This window comes from Hippocampus zosterae, chromosome 11, assembly GCF_025434085.1.
Source record: "Hippocampus zosterae strain Florida chromosome 11, ASM2543408v3, whole genome shotgun sequence".
NCBI classification, from domain to species: domain Eukaryota; kingdom Metazoa; phylum Chordata; class Actinopteri; order Syngnathiformes; family Syngnathidae; genus Hippocampus; species Hippocampus zosterae.
In genome coordinates, this window is record NC_067461.1 from 15,794,232 (window position 1) to 15,818,773 (window position 24,542).

Below are 24,542 nucleotides of genomic sequence, written 5' to 3' on the forward strand. Positions count from 1 at the left end.
AGAGGAAAACAAGACAACCACAATGCTCGACTTCCTCAGCACTATTCAGTCGGCCCAAATAATCAGAATTTGAGTTCAGGGCAAAGCAATCAAAAATGTCAACTGTGCTTATTAAATGTTAACTCTTCCTCAAGAAGCTCCCTAGGGGCTTTAAAAATACATGAAAGAGAGGTAGGTGCCTTGCTCAAAGGAAATTCATATGTTGGGGGGGATGGATTGAACCCGTATTAGCTTGATCAGTCACAGGCCATATTCTTTATCACTCATTCACAGCTACCCTTTATAAATGTACAATTAGCTACACATTTCACTGCACTAATCCCTGCTTTGTGCTTTAATTCCGCCACTTTAGGAACAATGCCCCAATTATATCTACTCGACATGTTCTCATTGAAAAGCCAGGCACTGGGTTCAACCCCACAGGTGTCCAGAGCGCATGGTTCAGAAACATCAAAAGACATTGTTTATTATGGTTCGCTTACTTTGCTTTGCCTATTCCATTTATTATTCCGGTTGTCTTTTTCAGTTCTTACTGAAACTTTTCCAAAATATTTCTTGTCGTATTTGTAATTTCTGTCAAAGCCCTGTTTCTATCCAATGTCACCAAATGGAAATGGGGATGCAGGACAACTGAAAAACTAATGTCGCTTACTGCAGGTTTCAGGGACTATACCAGTTTTCCATGTAAATTGTTTACGGAATCCAAATTGAAGTCCAATTCTTGTCCATGCTCTGCACATTGAATCACCACCATCAGACGACATATGCACACTTTTAGGACGTTACCCTCCCCCTGCACATTCACTTAATGGTATGTTCCTGAAAGCTTGCAAAGAAGTAATCAATGAGTCATGTGTCCTGATAACAACCAACTCCCTATGGGGCATCTTCAAAGGGCTCCCGAGGAGATGGAGAGAGAGAAGCATTGCTCTCCATGGGGTAATTACAAGTTGGAGCTCAATGGTTTCTTCTCCTTTTCAGCAGAGAGCTTAAAGACAGTCCTGTAAACAATTCAACGAGTCCTGTTAGCGCAGCGGGAGGTTGCTTCAACCACCGTTCTCCAGCTGGTGATGCGCGTAGACCACAGTCATGTACACAAATGCAGTTATGCACATGTACAGTACTGTACACTACTGTATTGAGGTGCAATTGTTACTAGGTGAGAATAACAGCTGAAAAGGCAGGAGACACAAGTTGAAACAATTTCATGCAGTGCAGCTGAGTACACGGTTGTCTGTACCGTGACAACCAGCCAAGTGTTTTGGTGCTTCTCAGATACATTAAACAGGTGATAAACTAGACAAACACACAACAAACACTGTCTGGCAGTCTTAGTCTGAAAGCACTTTGTTTGTCTACCCTGCCTGCATCAAGTGCTCATCCAATAATACAACTAATTTATTTAGGATATAAGAAACCTTAAATCACATGCTCATTCAATAGTAAAGTTTCACGTTGGTCAACTTTGAGGAAAAAAAATGACACTGCAACAGCTGCATGGAGGAATCCAGTGTTGCACATCTGATGTGTATTTAGGTGAAACATTATCACAATATCCCTGAAAGCTAAAGAATCAGCACTTGAAAGACTGTGACTAAATTGAGACTGCATGGCTGAGGACAGGTTAGGCCTTAGGGTTAAACTCCTGTAGTCATGCTAGGCCCAGCACAATCGTAGGAGAAAATGAAGACGAACCAATCATTAACTCCATTTAAATGGGAGAGTGTAATAATGCAATGTGCGTGCACTCAGTGGCTGTCAATTATTCCTCATTGTTGTGTGTGTATCTTTTTTTAAATCATGTTATGCAAGAAAATTAGTTTGGAGACATCAGATTTTTTTCAAGTTTTTATTTTGTTTTTATGATCTTTAGGAGTTTACATAAATTGTGCACCTTTCAATTAATTAATGAGAAACTGATTTAAACATACATTATTATTAGTAGAAATACAATCACTAACTTGCTGTTTTATAAGCAAAGTTTTGTATGCTGCTGTAGCATTACACAATACACTACATCAGGGGTGCCCAAACTTTTTGGATCGAAGATCTACTTTTCGATCAACTAACCTCACGGGATCTACCCTTACCGGCGCACGCGCGCACGCACACACACACACAAATTTAAGATTTACCTACTTTATTTTATTTTTTAAATATTTTTTTTGTGAAAATGAGACTGGTAAGATGATTAGTGTGCAGTGTATATTAACACAAAAAATATATTACTAACATGTACAAAGACACACAAATGGTTGTTTGTTTTTTTTCTTCTCGACACTCCTCGGGTCTACTTGGGACCTGTCTTAGATCTACCGGTAGATCAGGATCTACCTAATGGGCACCCCTGCACTACAGCCACACTAGTTCATTGTTTGATTTATAGATTTTGTGTATAAAACTGAGCATCGTTTACCAGTAAAGATATCATGATGACAATGAAGCTCTCGATCTTTCTGGTTTTGTGGTTTACCTAATTAAGTGATACATAATAATAAGTGTACAATGGGTCCCAAATTTTAACACTCTTGCAGGCGTTAGGAAATGATCAGCTACTACCCCCATGTGGCTATAAACAGACCGTGCAATTCAGAAAGGGTGCTCGTTGAAATTAGGTGTGTTCAATAAAAAACCGCTGTCCACACTGAAAATTGAAGAACTACCACCCACTGAGTATTGTAAAATTCATTCGAGTCAACCTAATTTAATTACTGGCTAAGAAACGATTAAGATGGTTTGAAAAAGTCGACCTTTGGAAAAGTTTAATTTTGTAAAAGGTTTAGGGTTGCCATATCATGTAGCAACTTGTCCACATCGTGAACTGAGCCCTCTGTCTGCTCATCTTTAAAATTCATTTTGGTCTTTGGCTTTTGACTCAGAATGGGATTCTCTATTGTTTTATTGCTTTGCGGTGTTTTGTTGTTTTGTTTTGTTTTGTTTTGTTTTTGATGCATGACAAAATTTTGCCAGTATGACAACATTTGACTATACCATGTACAGCACTTTGTACGCAGCGGTGATCGTTTCAAAGTGTTCTATAAAGTTTAGTTGAGTTGAATTGTGGTCATTGAATGCACCATCACGCCCTACTTTTCCCCCCAACATCCGGGAACTTGTAAGCTAACCAGTGTTGAGAGTGGTAAGGAGGGCAGTGGTGGACAGGCGAACTGATGACAGCTGTCAGTGGGGACACAAACACGAACAAATTCTGAAGACAAGACCAATGTCGGACCCTTAAACCACCACGGGTTATTTATAAACGCCCAGAAGGTAACTTGGACTTTTTTGAGTGGGAAATCGGAGTGGAAGAGTACTAACAGTTTCCCCTGCCGCTTGAGAGAATCGAGGACTAGCTTCAGTGTTAACACGCTAACACCAGCTGAATCTGTCTTCTCGACTTCCGCTATTTGTGTTGTTTTAAGAGCGATATTAAAACGTGGACATGTTTGTACAAAAGTCACGTTTTTGTTTCGGGTCATAACAATTTGTGTTAAAACAAGTTGGGTAAATACTGGCTGTTAGAGGACAAATGCTAGTTAGCTAGCTAAACGCTGACAAGCGTAACATTTACTTCGCATTCGCGAGATAACTTAATTCTGCCGGACTTTTACACATGATTTGGAAAATGTTACGTTTCTTAAACGATAGCGTTACAAGACTATATTGTATTTTGTATTTTCTACGGGGTGGAAAACTTGTGGAGTTCAATGACGTTAGCTCGCTGAATTGGTTAACGCTTGCATTGATTGTGAGCGTCAACTACAACAAGGCATTTATTCGTGACAGTTTATTTGTATCCCGTTAAAATGTTCCTTTAACATCAACAATTTGTGTTCGGTAAATAAATCAAATGCCGTCTGACGTGAATGGATTCAAGTTGCCAATGTCCTTATGGTGGTTTTCATTCTTTTGTCTGTACCAGCCAGTCAAGGTGCTGTTAACTGTCTTATAGTGTGAATTAGTCACACGTCACTGTGTTGACGGTGAGGAATATCCTATGGACCACTCAACCACACGAGGAACCATTTAAAATCAGACCACAACAGTCTGTTACAGTGATTATCAGTCTTTTTTACAGTTGCATGTTGACATTTTATGCTTGTCACATTTCAAGATGGTTCATGTCACGCACAACTGATATCCAAAGCCCTCGTTGCAAACATGAGTGATGTTGTTTTTGCTTGAATCATAGTTGGAGATAACGGAGTGTTGGTTTGTGATGGTCTTTAGTGCGTACAGTGATATGGAGAGTTTAAAAATATGCACCAGTATCAGGATGTGCAGTTGTGATGTATTTGCTGACCAGATTAAGACCTGCCATCTATTTTCATGCTAGGTTTTTACAACAATCAAATTCACACCAGTCACCGAAGGAGCTACTACAGTTAGTGGGACAACATGGGAACACAAGGCACTGGTCGGAAGCGTGCCCAACTAAAAGATCGCTTCTCTGCAGAGGATGAGGCCTTGAGCAGTATTGCACGAGAGGTAAGTATATACAGAGATTAAAATACATGCTTCAGTGTTTCAATAATAGAATATAGTTTGTCTTTTAGCGCTTGCATTTCCGTTTACAATCTCCTTTGCATTCATTGGTGGTTCATAGATCAGTTATTACTCAATGTAAAACGGAGAAAATATTTGAAGTTATCAGTACTTTATCGAAAGGTGTGGACATTGATCTATGACTGAAAGGGTAGTGAGTTGCATATTAAAAACAAAAATCTCATTCATATAATGAACATTTTGAGTTATATCAACATTAAAATAATGACTTGGAATAACTCACATTTACATGAGTCTTGTCCATCAAACAGTTTTATAAATTACAGAATTTATGACTAAATCGGCATGTAAACATGCATTGTCCTGATATTAACAACATACAACTTATGTATCCTGTTCAAGCATGCTTTTGGATGTTATCAGTTGACAACAATAGCAAGTAATTTCTAGAGAGATGGTCTCCTTCCTCACTACTAACAGGTGTATTATATGCAACACAACATATACAAAATTTGAATGATCCACTACCACTATGAATGCATGTTAAAGTTCTTCAAATAAAGTTGCATCAAATATTAGAGGCAAAATTGTCATATATATATGTCAACCCTCGCTAATATGTGGATATTCAGGTTGTGCTGCGGGCAGCTGGTTTGGCTGTACCATGTTTTTTTCAGAGGGAAGCTGCTTGTCTTGTAACAACTTGTCTGGGTATTACTTCACTTTGTTCCACTGCAGGGCTGCCATTCTTTGATTCTTTTTTCAGAATGCTGTTGCTACTGTGCTAACATAGAAGGACAACATAATGGAAAGAAAATTCTTTTCCTATGGCTCGTTGGCTAAATGGTCAATTCTTTGCTTATTTGTCAATTAGTTCATAACTTTACACATCTGTTTTTTTAATAGCTTGTTTTAAGAATGACTCCTGTCTAAAAGCTAACCAGGCCCTCATTCTTGGGCACTAAGCACAAGGCTCTATTTGCTTTCTTTACAGTCATGGAGGCCCGTCATAGAAACATGAGTCATCCGACCCACCCGACCAGCTTCTAAATTTGAATCTCTTTGCAACAAAACTGTGATTAGATTGTCTATCCCGGGAGTTCAGAGGGTCAGTGTTGAATATTAGTCTTACAAAACAGCATCTGTCTTGTGTTTTGGAATTGTCACCACTTGGCATGTATAATTCTAATAATTTTGGCTGTTATTTTATTTTTATTAATTATTGGAGTAATTATGACTGTTGGTTATAGATTTGTCATTGACCAACAATCTTTAAATTCTGCACAGAGGGAGTTTGTTTGTGCCTCGGGCAAACTATGATTTATATTAGAGATGAGCGAGTACAAATATCTGGCCTTATTTCCAGGGATAGGTACTCGCTATGGCAACCCTCCTGTGGCCGATTTACATTCAGGAATGTAAGTCATGTGTGTTTTACAGATGCAAATTTACATGCAATTTTTGCTAATATAGGTATGTGACAGATTTTCGTTAATGCTTTGTAGGAATCTACCCGGATGTCACGATTTCACATGAAATATAAAGTCACGGTTTGTTTAAAAAATAAAAATCAACATAACATATAATCAAATGATTATGACGGTTAAATATGACACACATTCTCTGATTAGTAGCGCAAAAACACACATATGGGAACGATTCATGTCTTTCTAACTTCATAAATTAAATGTATTGCGCCATGCAATGCGTTCTGGGAACTGAGTGGCTTTACCGTACTGCTGGGCAATGTGCTGCTGTGTTTTATAATTGTAGAGGTCACAAAAACCAAATATTCAAAAATGCATTTTCTGTATTGAAAGACGATAGCCCAGAAGAAACCAAGAGTCATGAAAATTGGTTGAGAAATTAGCAAGATATGACTAGTATTCCACGCACATGCATTGCCTTTGAGGGAATGTTGCCTGCATTGCTGAGCTTCGGCTCCTACTGTGCGTCATAAATGTCAGTTGCTAGGTGTGTGCTATTGTATCATGTTAAAATCTTGCCAGGCATCGACAGTGGCTCAAATGAGCATCAGCATCTAGCCTTCGGTTTCCACAAATAGCTTTAAATTGGGCGGGGCTCGGGACTGTTCCGGCTGTTCGGGTTTGGTCTGTGTTGTAATTTTAATCAATCAGTCTTGTATTTATTTTGTATTGACATTTCCAGCTCAGGACAATGCTATGACATAACGTCAGGTATCTTCTTCTTCCAACATGGATATATGTCATTACATGGCTGCCACCTAGTGTTTAGACTGAGATACCACAGTTGAATTATATAGTGACAAATTTGCGTTCTTTATATAGGAGGCCTTGTTAAAAAAGTATGCTTGAAGTTTTTGCTGTCAGTATTACTCAAAACATGAAAGTTCACAAGCCATTCTGTTTCAATCCGAATTGTATTGAAACAGAATGGCTGTTTACGTGTTTGTGCTGCAGCTGTGAGTCTTTCAGTTAGTTGCACATTAGAGGCGCATTCGGAAATAATCTCTGAGCACGCATTGGTTCATGGCCAATGTTTGGAAAATCTGTGTTGCTGAAATTTGTCATTCGGATATTGAAAGCGCACCCACGAAAAACACTTGGCGCTACGACTGGGGACATGATGTGCACTCTACCTCCGAACACACCCATTCCCAGAGTAGTGTACAGGCGTAAGAGTGAATTTCTGAATGCACCTTAGGTTAAGAGGTACTTAAGTCGCAGTTCATATCAGCAATGGAACGCCTTGCAATTAAAAAAAAAGAAAAGACACATTTTCTCCCAAAAACATCCCAGCCTAAATACGTTTGTGCCAAGCACCATTGGCGTGTACAGTATTACACTTTTATTTAAAAAAAAAAAAAAAAAAAAACGGGTGAGTGAAGTCATGAAAATCTGCCAAGCCTTCCTCCATCAGCTTCCCCACATATTGGTTACCTGCCCCCACCCCTTAGCACCAGGAGAGAAAAAAAGTAACAAATATGGCCTGAATTATCCTTGAAATTCTCGCCTAATCCTTAAATCGGACATTTAGAGGTCTTAAAAACGTAATGGAATAAGCCTAAGCAGCAATGGTCATTTGGGAGGAGGAATTACAGTGTCTGGAAAACAGAGGACATCCCATCTAATTTACGATTGCACAGCGGGAGTGTTGCAGCATCCCCCCCCCCCCCCCCACACACACACACACACACAATTTAAAACAGTTCCCGGGTGTCATTATAACATACTTGTGACAAGCTTTCATCAAAATACCCAAGGATTATGTATGTTTTTTTCTAATCCATTTAGCATTTTCTATTCCGTTTTTCCTCCCAAGGGTGTCCTGGAGCCTATCCCATCTGTCTTCGGGCAGTAGGCGAGGGACACCCTGAACTGTTTGCCAGCCAATCGCAGGGCACACATTGGCAAACAACCATTCACACTTACAATCATACCTAGGAACAATTTAGAGTGTTCCATTAGCCTGCTATGCATGTTTTTGGAATGTGAGAGGAAACTCAGAGAAAACCCACGCAGGCTCAGGGAGAACATGCAAACGCCACACAGGAAATCCGGATCCGGAATGGAACCCTGCACCCCTGCACTGTGAGACAAACGTGCTCACTAGTTGACCACTGTACAACCCCAATGTTTAGTTCTGAAGTTTAACAATGTTAATTTTAAATTTGATTTGAATGTAATCCCACCTGAAACATAAAGCATAAAGTGGACATTTGTGATGTTGGTAATTCAACCACGCAGACGGTTCACTTGCATGAAATAAATACAGAAACACATCGAGGTGCGATCGTCTCATTTTTCCCAAATAATTTCTATCTCCTCCGTCTCATTCCTCTGAGAGTCTGCTAGCTACTCAATGGGATTTCTGTGAGGCGCCGACGTCGTATTTTGTGCGCATGCGTGTCACTTCCCAGATGCAGTCCGTTCACATTTAGAAATCTGTTTAGGTAACGTGAACGAGTAACTAAAAGATGGAATGGAACCAAAAATCTGAATTGAGCATCCTTCCGTGCAGTGTGTACATAGTTTTAGATAGAAAATCACATACATTTCCGATTTCCCCACATGGCCCACTCCAAATGGGTATACATGTATTTAGTAAATGGCAGGTCTTAAATTTGACAAAGCTTACAGATACCCTTTCCAACTCTACGACATACATAGTTTTCAGATGAAAGATAATAAATTAGGTGCTGCCACATTTGAGTTGGTGGTTGAATTTGTGTTCTGATTAGTGAGGAAGTCCCATGACGTGCTTTTCTGTGAGTTGAGGCTAAATATAGACACAGGCAGACCTCAGCCATGCTGCTGTGCAGAGCAGCGCATCAGACAGACAGCTCAACAGGTGCAAAGCAGAGGGCCAGCTATCTCATTGGTATCTTCCAATAGCTTTCATCTCTACTTTGCACAAAGCAGTGAATTTGTCAAGTACGGTACATTTTTTTTCCAAACAAATAAAGAGCGCAGCCATTTTCTCTAGAGTTTTATTGTAAAACGGAATGTGTAATATACATTCCTGAACTAAAACAATAGTCCAACAATGTTGATGTAAGCTGTCATGCTACTGAAGTTTAACAGTTTATTTTACCAAGACCCAATCTGTTTAGGTAGCACACCTTCGGTTGGGAGAATCATCAAAAAGGGTTCTTCTCTTTCATTTATATAATGGAAATGCCACCAGCCCATACTGACTGCTGTCGCACAGGCATGGTTGATAGAAAAGTCCTGATGTTATGTCTCCTTTAATCGAAGGAACACAATGTACAGTGTATTAATGCACTGTGTTTCAGGTTGATATGGCTTTGCCTTTCTATGAAATGTCTTAGTTTATGTAACTGCAACGGCACATTGTAAGGAATTCTTTGGAAGGATGTCTGCCTAGTTTTTGTGATTCATCATGTTCATGAACAACTTAAATCAACTTTTTGTACTAAGGCGGTCTTTCAGATAAGCTCCTGTCCTTAACTAAAATGTGGGCAATGTTTATAGTGCCACGAAGAAGACTGTAAATAATTAGGTTCCTCTTTCATTTTCACTAAGCAAGTAACCCAATATCTATTCATGGATCTCATTGTTTTCTCATGTTGCTTGCTTCCATGCTTAAAAATTTGTTAATGCTCGACTGGAGTCTGCGCCACGAGATCTTAAAATGAGCATTCCTCAAACCGATGGTCATCCGATGATCTGGACATCATAGTTGGTCAGATGTCGTTGAAACATTTTAGATCAACCATTTCATTCTGTAGGACAGCTTAGTCCGGTAGTACGTAATAAAACGTTGTGATAAAAGTCCCTTGATCAATTTGACTTAAATTTATGAATAACCCGAGGAAAATAAATCTTGTGGATTTTTCCATGGTGGTATCCTCTTAAATGGCTCTTACCTCTCCACTTCACAATTTCCAATTGATTTCCTGTTCTGCCAGTTTGTTACAGTTGTGATAGGTCTGGTTATTGTTTGAAGTGTTTTTTGGTTGTTTGTTTGTTTGTTGTTGTTGGTTTTTTTTTTTTGCCGTACTCCAAATACTCCTGCTTTTCCTGTGTGTTTCATGAAAAACATTCTGGTAATAGGTGATCATGGCTTCCGAGATATTTTGGTTATTAAGTGGCTAACAAGTATGTTCATGTTGTGTCACACAGGCGGAGGCCAGGCTTGCAGCAAAAAGAGCAGCACGGGCAGAGGCCAGGGATATTCGGATGAGGGAACTTGAACGTCAGCAGAAAGAGGTATATATTCAGATTTTATAAATAAAATGTACATCACTGAACAAAATTGTCTGTGAGAATTATTCAACCGAAAAAGTTGTCTGCACAGTATTTTACAGGGGATCCTCGGATTTAAACAGAACCCATTAAGATTTGTTCAAATTCCCCAACCCCCGAGCAATCGGTTCTTGGGTCAAACCCGAACCATCATTATGGTGTATTGCTCTGTTTCTTTGGATTTCTAAAAAATAAGCTATTGTTATAATTTAACTGGACAGATGTTTTTTTCACAACCATTTTAACATTCTTAACTGCCATGCAAATGTAACTTTTATACAAGCTTTTCATGTCGGGTTTATTGGTGCCTTCTTTTTTTTTTTCTAATACACACCAAGTAAAGTTACAGTGGCATTACGACATTGTGTCTTGCCGGGGTTTGTGTAAAACACAGAGCAAGCTTTCTGTTTAAAAGTGGCTTTTGATCATCTGTGTAGTCTATTCTCTGAACATTAAAACTTAAACCCTGTTGAAGCAATGCAACATAATATTTATGTTCCAGAGGTGAGTCTTTCACATAAATATTAAATTCAGCTGACTTAACAATCCAAGTTCATTATTTGGGTTTCGAGCTTTTGCTTGCATATTCAGAATACAGCATGGTTGAAGTCTGAAACATTCATTCATTCATTCATCTTCCGAGCCGCTTGATCCTCATTAGGGTCGCGGGGGGTGCTGGAGCCTATCCCAGCTGTCTTCGGGCAGTATGCGGGGGACACCCTGAATCGGTTGCCAGCCAATCGCACGGCACACAGAAACGAACAACCATTTGCATTCACACTCACACCTAGGGACAATTTAGAGTGTTCAATCAGCCTGCCACGCATGTTTTTGGAATGTGGGAGGAAACCGGAGCACCCGGAGAAAACCCACGCAGGCCCGGGGAGAATATGTAAACTCCACACAGGGAGGCCGGAGCTCGAATCGAACCCGGTACCTCTGCACTGTGAAGCCGACGTGCTAACCACTGGACTACCGGGCCGCCCAAGTCTGAAACAATGATGTACATTACCGGTATATCCTGTGCTCACTTGCCTGTCAACTTAAATCTGCTACCCTTTTCCCATATGATGCAGAGGACCTGTTTGGCTGTGAAGCTCAATGTTTCTCCCAAAAAATAAAAACCTGCTGCATATCCACACAAATACCAGCATTTCTATTCTTGAAACAGTTGTTGACCACGTTTGACATGTCAGCAGTTTTGGGTGACGTATGATTGTATGTTTTTCCTGGCATTTCCTCCCTCTGTCCAGCTTTCTTACCGCTCGTCTAGCAGCAGTAGCAGCAAAAAATGGGGTCAGATCCACCAGTGGATGGTAGGCGAGTGGGAGTGTTGGAGACCACTAAGGCAGTCTGTTGTGTGGGACTGAGCTCCAGTCAGTTTTGACCCTTAAAACGCTACTCTTGAGTTACTGACCATAATAAACCTCCCAGTGGAAATAGCATTAGTGTGTTTGCTATGGGTGCTGCTCAGCTTGAGTTTCACAATGGTGGAAGTCATGCAATTAAGTTTGGACGTAAAGTGATTGTTTTACATTGCACGAGTTGCACTTTATCTTCAGTTAATTCCCTTGCATGTTAATGAACAGTCTTTGCAGGATATTCTTCTGTTTGAGAATTGCTACTGTAAGTGAGCGATTAATACTGGAGTGTCAGTAATGTTTTAGAATCAGAAAATGCATGCATGGAATGAAATCCAAATAGCTGCCACTTGTTTTAATACACTTGTCTTAGAGGAACATTAAATGAGTAACACTGAAGGATAGAATACGTCTCCATTTGCTGATGAACAGGATGATTGTTTTGCATGGTTTGGGCTTTCCATAGTAACGTTTTGGCCTGATCCACCCCTGTAATTGAGCCTCTTTTACTGTCTAATTCTTACCAACTTTCTTTCTTGACTGCAGGCTGACTCAGAAAAAGCTAGAGCCACTAGTAGTAGTAGATCAAGCAGCCGTCATCGGGTGTGTATATTTCCCTCCTACTTTCCTACTTCCTTGTTTTCCTTCTTGCATTTCCTTTCATCTCTCCTTTCTGTCTCTTCTTTTGTTTTTCAACATCAACAGGGCCCAGATGATGATGTCATGTCTGTACGCAGCTACAGAGTGCGTACATTTCGAACACCTGCTATTTTTAGCGCTCAAAAATCAACACTTTTTGAAAATAATACTTATTGCTAGGAAATTGTTTGTTAAATTATTTTAAACAAAAGTCCAGTAAAATATCTCTTTTTGTTCATGCGTATTGTGGATGTATGATCATGTTTATGTGCTGCGTTCGAAGTCGAGCTCATCAGCCATCCGTGACTTGGGCTCGAGCAGGAGTCGATCCAGTTCTCATAGAAAAGACTTCTTGGTGCGTTTGCATGTGTAGTTGTCTCTGTGAACTGAGTGCTGCCTAACCGAGACGACATCCTGTTGTGAATGTCCGTTTCCCAGTGTGCTTTTGAAATTGGATATTTTAGCTCATTTAAAGACTTGCTGAAAGTGTGATTTTTTTTTTTTAACTAACTTGGGTAACTCAAGTTACCTTGATGCTAAGGCTGCTTTTCAACAGCCGTTTTTCCGAAAATAGATTACCCTTCATGTGGTAGCGTTCTTGAGAGAGTGTTTGCTTGATGGCTTGATTGACCTATGATACACCTAACAAGCATTGGTGAGTTTCATGAAAGGTGTTCGCCACCTATTTGACCTTCTTTTTTTTTGGTCCTGTTCTCCCGTTAGTCTGATGGTGTGACAAATAGCTCCGCTCTCAAGAGCTCGCGTTCCACTGTATGTATTTATTGCTGACACTTATATATCTGATTAATCATTGATACACGTTGAGCTGATGTGACTTTTTTATTGGGAAAACAGAGTTCTGTATACAATGATCTACATGGCCATAAAAAATCTTCATCTAGCTCCTCCAGGAAGGATTTGCTGGTCAGTAATACTTCGCCTTCTTTATATCTGTTTTGACCTCATACCAGGGATGTACAATCACAGCATAAAGATCTGGTGGTTTAACTACTAAATATCAGTTAGACTTGATACACACATTTACATTGCTTAAAGTAGTGCCTCGATTTACCATGCGATGTCTTTCATCCTAGCAGCTAGAGCTCTTCACAAGCACCCTAGACCGAGAGACAACTCTTTTGACTGAAGTCTCCCCTGGTGTTTGTTTCAGATTTTGATGCTGCTGCATAAAGAGATTGAAGGTTAAACTTGGCAGGCAGAAGACTGGCGCAGAGTAGTCAATCGATTTACTTTGTTTTCAAGACGAAGTATACTTTAGGCTCTACATCCCATCTCATCAATTAACGGGATCATATTAGAAATATGATCCCCTGTTAATAGAAGCTCTATGGAGATAGCACAGTTGCACACTTATCAAGGAGTTCCACATCAAAATCTGCATGTTGTTTTACACAATGTATGACTATGAATCTGAAGTAGTGTTTAGTGATGGTGTTTCTGTTTCCTACTTTTGGGGGGGTTATACTACGTCGTTGCCCCTCCAGACTGGACTGTACCACGATCAAAGGAAATACACCAGCCTATCGAAGACCAAACTGCTGCCTTCTTCTACCATATCCTCCTATCAGCCACGGGTCTGTGCTTCTCTCCAACCTTTCATATACAGACTGTTGGGTGTAAAAGCCCTTGACTCAAACTATAACCATCACACTGTAGTATCGAGTCTAAAATCGTTAGTTTGAGGATATACGTTGTTATGAAAAGGTACTGTGGAGCTCCACCAGCATTAAACTTTTGCCAGCCCTTTGGCTGCCAGCCTTGTTGAAAGTGTGTAATTTCAGCAAATTGTGCATCTGTTTTCGTGTACTGCTATTCTTACTGGAAGGAATTCTCCTCACTGACATTCCACTGTTCCCCGACTCTCTGACAGGGCATCACTTCCTCCTCTACTTCCACCACTGTCACAGGGCTGCCACGTAGCTATAGCATGGTCAGTTTCTGTCCATTGTATGGAGACTCATTGGAATGCATGCCTTCACTTCAGAGGTAGACCTCCCCCTCCCCAGTTGCCATATTTATGCTCTGGGATGTCCAGGCTGGATGATTCAGATTGCTTATTTTTAGACTCTGGACCATCTCAACTCTAGGCAGAGGCCACTTATTTATGCCTCAGCAAGCAAGATAAGCTGTGTGTTATCAGGTCTAAAGATCATATATCTCATTGAAGAAGGATTTTCATCATCATCATGATTTTTCTTTTGTCGATTTGAACTGCAGGCAAAGTTTAACCGACATATTGCGGCAATCATTTTTGTACTCAATTCTACAAATTAAAAAAACCTCTATGACACTTTTTTTTAATCTATAAATGGATCATTTAGAAACGGCACTAATTCTGTACTTAAAAAGAGTATATGCTTTTTATGCTTCAAAACAATAATCTTCATTGACATTAGTGCTTGACATTTGTCCTACTTATTTTGTATTTGCAGAGATTAGTTCCGACCAATTTCCTACCAATAATTGTTTGAGTTGCATACTCTGGTTTGTAGTGTTTCCTCAACTACTAGTTCAAAGGTAGACAGTATCTCTTTAGCAGTACCAGCTGTATTATTCCCGGAAATATTGTTTAAGTTGTATAAATATGGACAGATTTTGAATGAAGTTGTGGTGTTTGCCATTCAACATTGAAAGAAAATGGCCCAACCTAAAAATACAGCGAGTGCCTCTACTTACTGCATGACCCTCCTGAGGCTAACAGCTACACAGCTCTGCACCCTCTCTGTTTTTGATGAGTCCTACATTGTCTCCGATGTGTGCCCTCAGGCCTCTATTTATGACAACACCGCTCTTTATGGCTCGAGTCTGGGTTCAAGAGCAGTAAGTCTTGTTTGTATAAATGAACACCACAACAACAACCTACTTTGTGCTTTTGCCTTAAGTTCTGCCCCTCTCATCTTAATCTCGTTGTCTGCCACATCTGGCACCCCTATCCCCTTTCACACAGCCCTCTGAATATAGCTGGTACTCCTCTGGAGCCAGTTCCACTCGCAGCAGCCCTGTGGTGAGCGCTATAATCGGCCTCCAATCGCATGATGTACACTAACATCACACACAAGATGTCCCCTGCTGCAGGACTCTCTAACTTTGATCATCCATAAATCATTCTCGAACTTAATATTAAGTACACTGTTGTTATCCTTGAAGTATATGAATCAAGATTTGAGAAACATGTCTTTTGAAATTATGTGAAAACGTGCATTCTCTATATGATTCTCCTGTTAGCCTACACGAGTGGGGCTCCTAACAGGATATGTTGTGGTGTGTGGTTTGTGTGAATATTTCCGTGCGTGCCCATGTCAGTCTTCCTTAGATGACGACATTGTGAGCAGCGTATCCCAAGAATGCTTGAGGAGAGGCCGCAGGGACAGTGCGGTGAGCTTTAGGAGCAAGAGGAGTGCTCCATTTGGATTCTTCTTCATTTGTCACAGATTATAACGTCAACTCTTGATGTTTTGTTCTCTCGGCCATGTCTTGATGTATATCCTTTTTCCTCCACCTCTTTCTGTCTTCTTCTTTGATCTTGTGTCTCTATTGAAAGTAGTCGTCTGACTTCTCTGACATTAGTGAGTCTGCAGCTGATTATTTCAGTCGCTCCAATAGGAGGGGCAGTATTGTGTCTGATCTGGATGATTTGAGCATTCCAGATCCGGATGCTGTAAGTCGCCTGATTCATTTCCCAGCATCTGAGTAATAGAATATTTCTGTTGCTGCATGGTTTGAAACTAACATTTAGTCAATATAAAATATTCATTTCATGGTTGGTGATTTGGCAATTTATAACTTGGTATATCAGTAGGAAGCCTTCTCGTAGGTAAACTTAGCATTTGTGTGTTCAATAAAATGTAATGCAGTGGGGGGTTTTTTATGTATTGAATTGTTATGATCAGTTGTGTGGAATTTGTGAACATGCAGCACTTGTCGTGATTGGTGCACTAATTTCCCTAATTTGCAGAGTGGAGAACTATTCCAGGCATGATTTCTAATATTTTCCATCAAAATTGTCATCCCATGTAACCTAATACGATATTTCTACTTTTTTCAGCTGGATGAAAAATGTGACAAACAATATTCAGATTACAGTCGGGTAAGTGTACCCTTCTCCCCTTCCCCAACATCTTTTCATTAAAAAAAGTTCTGAAGATACATTGGAATTGTTACACAGTCGACATTTGTATATTTCAGCCCCAAAATACTGACAATTTTAACATCCTTTGATCATCCGCCACTTCAGAACAGCATCCATTTACAAAAGAGAATTCGATTCATATTTCAATACATTTAAGTGGACGGCTTGCACCTTTTAAATCCAAACCGGTTTTCCAATCCACAAAAATTTTTGGTTACACCCCTCATACACACGCATATATAGTTAGACAGTCAAATCTACTCTAAATTTGAAATTTGAATTTGTTTGTACCTTGGCAACAAATTGTATTATTGTGTTGCAGAATCATACGGTAACATAACACAACTATTAGCTCTATTAACTGGATAGTGCCATAGTTTTTTTTGTTTATTGAACATAAAAACATATACAGTAATAAATTGACAGAAAGTAAGAAAATTGTAAAAAAAAAAAAAAAAAAAAAAAGGGAAAATAAAACAGGCATCATACAGCACAATTATATGTTCAAAGGAGTAGGAAGAAGTTAAAAATGTATCTAGTCCTACCCCATGTTATGTATTTATATATAAAGAGATTATTTTTTATAGTAATCAGAAAAGAAATGGAAAAGTCTGCATATAAACAAATTCTTTTACCCTTATCTGTGCTATTTTAACTGTTTTGTTAAGTGCTTTGTTACAGCTGCCGCTGTTGTGAAAGCGCTATATAAATCGGCATGTATTGTATTGTATTGTATTGTATACTTTACACACTCTATTTTTACAAGTCTTGGTTTGGGTAGAGATTATATACATACACTAGCACATTTATATGGCGATTTTCTTTTGTATTCATAATGGATCTTGCATTACATTACTACATTTATCAACTTCATTTTGATTTATTATTATATTTAATGAATGTTTTGAATTTATCACTTTAACTCTGATTGATGTACCGGTAGGGTTTTTTTTGTACTATTCTCTTGAATTTGTTTTTGAACTCAGCAAGCGATGTACTCATTTTCAGGTCCGTTTCAAAATTATTCCACAGAGTTTGTCCTCAGGAATGTTTAAAAACTCAGCCAAAGTGTACGTGGCATTCCCAAACCTTTACTACATTTGTTGCAGTTATGATTAATTGCACATCCATTTTATATTATTGTGATCTTTCATCAACATGGTTGTAGAAGAGTCACGGTCATAGCAGCTCCTTAATCAAAAATTAATTAAAAGTGAGAGCTGAATTTTGTACACGTACACACCTTGAGGAATCTCAAGAGCCGGTTTATCAGGTTTATCAAACTACAACTGAAGCAAGTGACAGTGGCAATGTCAAACATAGAATGGTCGGACTCTTCTGTGCTGTTCGGTGACTCTTAGTGTGTGCTTTTTGTGTGTTTTGTTTTGACTGGTCACCTGCATGTTGTGTTTCCAGCCAGCTTCCCGCTGTGCCACTCCAGGCCTATCAGCAGCAACCCTAGCCTCACTGGGTGGAACCTCATCGCGACGGGGCAGCGCAGACGCCGGCAGCGTCTATGACCCAGACACTAGCTTGAGCGAAATAAGGGTAAGGCAAACAAACGGCACTTACCTTCTGCAATCACATAAACAATTTGGGGATGTGGAGATAAGCGATAAAATGGCACAAGGCATGAACAAAGAACCGCAATAAGGCTGGGTAACACAGTATATTTATTTATCTATGATCTATAACTGTTCTGTGCCCATGAATCTATCCAAAGTATTGCTTCTTTTTTGTCCTCTCCGCTGTTCTAAGCATTTACTGGGCCAGTTTTCCTTTATGGATGCATGGGAGGCTGGGATGTGACATGTGACCTTTGAAGCTCTTCCTTATATGTGGAGCGTGCTGGTACTGTGCATTCCGGATGCATTCTCTTTTAAGAGATGGCAGCACGTGTGCTTTGTAATCTCTCCTTGATCATCCCTTTCCATTTGTAGCTCCGATTCAACCATTCCCTCCATCTGCTCCACAGGATATCTATGAACTAAAGGACCAGATTCAGGATGTAGAAGGGCGATACATGCAAGGGCTTAAAGAGCTGAAGGTAGAGGGGCTTGAGTTCACGGCATGCCGACTCTTGTCCTCTGAGAGCAGTATGGCATCACTAACCCCCTGCCTACCCTCTCAACCCCCCCAGCCCCCACGCCTGTACCCCCTAACACCACAGCCATGTTATCGGCGTGCTCTCTGTCGAATGACTTTTCTTTTGCATGATTTCCCTTCCTGCTTTTATCCAAGTTACTGTCTGTGGCCAAATTGCCCACATTTTTCCGGAAGTGGGAGCAGTGACTTGCTCCACCTGCCGACTGATGGCAGGGATGTTTTGAATTTCTGCCATTATGCTCTTGGCACTGTTTGATGTGCCCTAAGATCCAGTGTTTGAAGTAGACGACATCATCTTTCCGAGTTCACGGTCGTTCTTTTTTTCGACGCTTGCTCTGTAAATATACAAATGGCTTTAGAAGAAAACAAGTACAAAGAAGGTGTAACGGAATTCCTAGGCCACATGATTTTTTTTTAAAGTTCAGATTTTGCAAAAGGAGGTGAGCAGTGTTTAAAACTGTGTTATTAACATGCTCCATTTCATGTCAGGAATCCCTTACTGGGGTGGAGGAGAAGTATAAGAAAGCAATGGTATCGAATGCACAGCTGGACAATGACAAAGGCAACCTCATCTACCAAGTCGACACTTTAAAAGACGTCATTGAAGAGATGGAAGAGCAAATGTCGGAGATGAAACGAGAGCTGGAAGAAAAATCAAAGGTGAAATAACCAGTCCCCTTCTCGGTTCACACGTTTTATTGTGTGATGTAAGCAGATGAATATCTGCGAGAATTTATTTTAAGTGACCAAATTCTATTGTCATTTTTTTTTTCAGGAACTAGAAAGGCAAAAGCACACATGTACTGTCCTGCAGCATAAACAAGAAGAATTGAAAGAGGGAATCCGCCAGAGAGATGAACTTATTGAGGTATGTCTACGCTTGCTTGTGTGACCACATTGCTCGCAAGACTGTCAGCACAATGAAAGTGCTAGTGGCTCCGTGCAGCTGCCTACTGAGACTTAGTGCAGTGACCTGATAAGGACTGATTGTCACTGGCCTCCCTCTAATTCATGTATATTTACTAAAGACAGTTATCACCACAAGCCTTCCGTTCCCTTGCCGCTCTGATAAAGAGCACATTCTCACCCTGTTTCAATTGTATGTACTGTATGTATGTGCATTTTTTCCTATTCTGTCTTTCATTGAATATTTCCTTCCTGTCTTGTACTTTGCATTCTTGTTACTGTTCATCACATCTCCAGGAGAATCAGCGATTGCAGGCTAAGTTAGATGCGCTCACCAGAGAGGTGTTTGACCTGCAGGAAACAATAAACTGGAAGGAGAAAAAGATTGGGGTAGGAGGTCCCGCATAGATCCTGCTATAGAGTGAGAGGCACAAGATGATCTGAATTTGAAGCCACGCAAATCTTTTGTCTCTCACGCTCTCTGCATAATGAACCCATAGTGTCTTAGGCAGCGCACCCACATATAGTAGTTTCTGCATGTCAGAATAACAAGGTGTTACATTGTGATCCAACAAGCTCTGCTCACGCTAAAAAAAATAAACAGCTTGACGTGAATATCATGCATCATGAAAAACATGATTGGGCAGCGTTCTATAAACTTTCTACAATGCGTTTGCCGGAACAAATGAGTGTTTAAAAGTTGACCATCCAGCATGATGTGCGCATTTCATACGTGAACAGTTTGACAGGCCGTTGCAGTGTTTGTGTTTCCTTCCCTCTGCACTCTGTCATCCATGCTTATCCTTTGCCTCTCCTTTCCGACTAGCTATCTCCTTTGTACATTTTCACTGTTTGGCATGCACAGCACATGATTGTGCATGAGGCACGGCAAGTGTGCTGGTGCATCTCTATCCACTGTCCAACTTCACTACCTCTTGTCCATTCTTGTCTTCTGTCATCTGTGTGGCCAGGCCCTAGAGAGGCAGAAAGAGTACTTTGATTGCATTAGGAATGAGAGAGATGAGCTCAGACATGAGCTTGCTGACCTCAAGGAAAAAGCCAGATCAGGAGAGGTAGGTCATCCTGCAACGTTACAACAAATACAGCTGAGACATGGGTTGCTTGTGAATAATGACTTTGGGTGTGTTAGAAATGACTCAGTTTGAAGAAAAACATGACTGTCTCGGTTTACACGTTAATGTTTTTATAAGGTTGTCTGAAAAAGCCTTTAATTATATTTTGCCAAATTAAGCACTTAATTTCCTTCTGTCATTTAGTCAAAGGTCTTAAAATGCTGCAGACTACAAGTGCAGCAATTAATCGACAACAATAGAAAATTAGTTTTGATCATTCATTAATTCCCAACTTTGATCTGTTTATACCGAGGCTTGCTTTCAGAAGATGTTTTGGAAGGTTCTAGAACCCCCTTTCAAAATCTCTGGTGCCAAGTCTGTTGCAGCAGCCAAACGCTAGGAAATTAGTGACCAAGAGAGGAAGAGGCTACAGTTCTTCAGGAATGTTACAGAAGTTGGTGTCTGGCTTGGTATTAAATTTACGGCCTATCATAATATTCAAGGTGCTGTTATTGTGCTAATAGAAAAAGGAAATAACAATGGCATTGATTTTGCCTCACCTGGTACCAAATAGAACGAGCATTGCTTCAACATCATCAACAGAAAATAATATAAGTACATATTTTGTCTTTACAGACAATGGGGAAAATAAGGAACTTCTACAAATCTCCCTTTTGTGAAAACGTATACTCAAACACGGTGATTAATAATTTCAGCCATTTTCCAATCCGCTTATCTGCAAGGGTGGCTGGAGCCAATCTCAGCCGTCTTCGGGCAGTAGGGAGGGGACACCCTGAACCGGTTGCCAGCCAATCGCAGGGCACACACAGACAAACAACCATCCGCACTCACAGTCACACCTCGGGACAATTTGGAGTGTTCAATCAGCCTGCCATGCATGTTTTTGGAATGTGGGAGGAAACCGGAGTACCCGGAGAAAACCTACAGGGGCCCGGGGAGAACATGCAAACACAGGGAGGCCAGAGCTGGAATTGAACCTGGTACCTCTGGACTGTGAGTTCAATGTGCTAACCACTGGCTCACCGGGCCGCCCATTAATAAATTCACTTTTGAAATGGTCAACATTTTACAGGATGAAATCAGATGTCACTGCATGACTAAGCTAGTGTATAATTACTTTTGACTGCTCTCTCACAGTATCTTCTCATGTAACGTTGTACAGGGGCGTGGGTATCTCTGCAAACATTTGCATCTTGAATGCATATACCGGTACTGTACCTTGTGGTCAGATGTTCCCTACATGTCAATATATCACACACTGCTTTTTCAATGTATTAGTGGGCAAGATTCAGCACGACTCTTTTGAGTTAAGAGTGCAGTCAGAGGTCAAATCGAACTTGGGTCTCAAGGCACCACTGTATATGCTGCTTAATCAAGATGATTGGCGTATGACTGGCTTTCACCACTGAAAGCAGTCTGTTTGGGTTTAGTTGGGCCCAGAATGGTACTGAGAGTGGCGCCGTATAGTAGATAGGTGGCCTCAGTCATGCTTGTGTTTATCTCCTGCCAGACACACGGGCTAGTCATCATTCCAGATGACACACCAAACGGAGATATAAGCCACGAGACCGTGTCCTCAGGAATCACCGTGGTCTCGCAAGAAGCCGCCCAGGTACTGGAATCTGCAGGAGAGGGTCCACTTGGTAAGTCCCACAAATGGGTTTTAAAGACACATTAGAAGTGTTTTTTTGGCTATTGGTGTGACTGTTCACCAAAGGTAAATGAGGTGGTACAATGTCATGACTCCGTCCAAGTGACGTTGAGGTCAGTTGGGTGTGAGTTCCGCAATTCTGATAAAGCTTTCAAACCGATTGCAGTGTGTGTCATTTTCTTTCTGTTTGATAGATGTCAGGCTACGGAAGTTAGCTGAGGAAAAGGATGAGCTGTTGGCTCAGATCAGGAAATTGAAGAATCAGTTGGAGGAGGAGCGACAGAAACACTCAAAGGTGGACAACGTGTACGTAGACGGCGAGAAGATGGAGAACGGCACCGAACTCCACTTCATTGAAATGCAGAGTAAGTTGAGCGTCTTATGATTGGGCTGCATTCATCGAACCCATCTTTCTTCATTTCAAAACTCTTCTCATGTTCAGGAGACGCCAACAGACAGATTAGTGAATACAAATTCAAGCTTTCAAAGGCAGAACAGGAAATGGGTACAATGGAACAAAATGTAAGTACAGATTGCTTGTCAAACAAATGCTTCGGAAACTTGGAAATGACCAAATGGTTTCCTCGTCTTCTTGCTTCAGATAAATAGGCTTGAAGGGCAAGTGTCCAGGTACAAGACGTCCGCAGACAACTCTGAGAAAATAGAAGATGAGCTTAAAGCAGAGAAACGCAAACTCCAGAGAGAGGTAAGCACGAGCTGTTTGATTTCGTAGGGATGACCATTCAGAGAAAGTGGAACCAGCTGCAGCTAGTGACAGGGCCTTGAAAACATTTCAGTTATGTAAATTTGTCGGGGACAAAATTTTCTCTCCCCCACGTGAACATCTTTTGCATTTCTTCATTAGTCCGCTTGGACAGCAGATAAGAGGCAAAGCATTCTGGCTTCAAACTGTTTCGCAATCCCAGTTGTTTTCCGTAAAACTGCCACATTGAATTAGACATTGTTGATTTAAACACTGACACGTTCAACTAAAATCATGTAATTTCATCCAACATAATATATAATGCAAAACTGTATAGAGACGGGCTTATGGAAATTAGCATGGATGTTAGACACAGGAATTTAATGGATTAAATTACATGGTATTTTGAAAACGGTTGTAAAAAATGTAAAGCATATTTCTACAGCTTCAAAGTTAAATTAATTTTAACAGTACTGAACAGATGTTGGATTTGAAAAAAAAATTTAAGCCACTGCATTATGCAGTTACTTTTTGTTAAGTGATTCTATTTTATACCACTAGAGGGAGCGCGCATATCACACTTTGACAATCATTGCAGTGTACACAATATAAAATGTTGCATAATCAATTAGGATGGTCATTTAATTTGATGAGTATCACAAGCATGGTATGTGTAATGTTGTTGCCTGGCAGCTGCGCACAGCTTTGGACAAGATCGAAGAGATGGAGATGACGAACAACCACCTCGTAAAGCGGTTGGAAAAGATGAAGGCCAACAGGAACGCCCTCCTTTCCCAGCAGTGAGGCAAAGGCGGCATCACCGCAGAAGCCCTTAAAGTCGCACCGCCGACGGCCATGTAGCGCCTGCCCTCCAAGCTCTCACACTTGAACATGTGTGGCTCAGCAAAAACTCTCCATGTCACAAAAGAATGAGCAGACCTGCCTTTCTCTGCGAACCAAATGTTTCGGTTTGTCCCGGCCAGCAGTTGCCAAGACTCAAATGCAACAAATAACATCAATGGGAGATACAGTACATGTGAGGAAATATCTCGTTTTGTTTTTGTTCTGCAACATTTTAGTCACATGATTTAAGTTTATTTTGGCTGGGTGCTTGGCTGTTCTTTTTTGTTTGTTTTGGTTAAGTTGCATGAATGAGTATCCTGATGCTTTTAAAAGGACTGTCACAGCTGCTCTGGCCCTGCACCTTCCAGCTTCCCTCACACAAGCCAAGTGCCTTCTCCATCAAACAATAATGGTTTTAATTGGTGGTACAACATGTGTTTAAAGAGGTGCAAATGGAAAATATAGCCAGCCAACTGCTGCAACTTCCTTCACTTTTTTGTCAAATATTTAAAAGATTTCTTGAAAATGAATGTGTAATTTGCAGAATTGTGTAAACCGTATTTTATTTCAAGCAATCCCTTGTGCAAATGCTCTCAGCTGCTTTCAGTATCCTCTCGATCCCCACATCTCTTGCTGTGAGTAGTTTTGACTCTTTGGTCTCGGGTCTCTGCGTAGGGTGTAGACTCATCCAAATAAGTCTGGGTTTTTTCCCCCCTTTGGTGGAAACTTTGAAACAGCCCATGATTTTCCACACTTACCACACATCTACACTGGCATTACAAACCAGGAGTGAAGGCATACGCTCCACCCACTCTGCTTGTGTTTGTTGAGGC

The 24,542-nt window shown here is 40.5% G+C and overlaps 1 protein-coding gene across 17 annotated transcripts; it reads left to right on the plus strand.

Annotated features, from left to right (window-relative positions):
- The first annotated feature begins 3,111 nt into the window (after positions 1 to 3,111).
- Positions 3,112 to 24,300, plus strand: lrrfip2 (leucine rich repeat (in FLII) interacting protein 2). Of its 17 annotated transcripts, XM_052080073.1 has the most exons (27): positions 3,112 to 3,270; positions 4,337 to 4,488; positions 10,134 to 10,220; positions 11,510 to 11,572; positions 12,164 to 12,220; positions 12,323 to 12,361; positions 12,540 to 12,611; positions 12,980 to 13,027; positions 13,112 to 13,180; positions 13,762 to 13,851; positions 14,148 to 14,207; positions 15,044 to 15,097; positions 15,225 to 15,281; positions 15,581 to 15,652; positions 15,822 to 15,935; positions 16,323 to 16,364; positions 17,823 to 17,954; positions 18,382 to 18,453; positions 19,002 to 19,172; positions 19,288 to 19,380; positions 19,716 to 19,808; positions 20,390 to 20,491; positions 22,023 to 22,155; positions 22,358 to 22,528; positions 22,606 to 22,685; positions 22,765 to 22,869; positions 23,560 to 24,300. In XM_052080073.1, exons 2-27 carry the CDS (start codon positions 4,399 to 4,401, stop codon positions 23,668 to 23,670), a joined length of 2,277 nt encoding a protein of 758 aa, XP_051936033.1. In that variant the 5' UTR covers positions 3,112 to 3,270; positions 4,337 to 4,398; the 3' UTR covers positions 23,671 to 24,300. The 17 variants fall into 17 exon arrangements, with proteins under 17 accessions (XP_051936033.1, XP_051936029.1, XP_051936035.1 ...); XM_052080069.1 differs by having other exon boundaries at positions 12,164 to 12,361; XM_052080075.1 differs by lacking the exon at positions 11,510 to 11,572.
- The last annotated feature ends 242 nt before the right edge of the window (positions 24,301 to 24,542 follow it).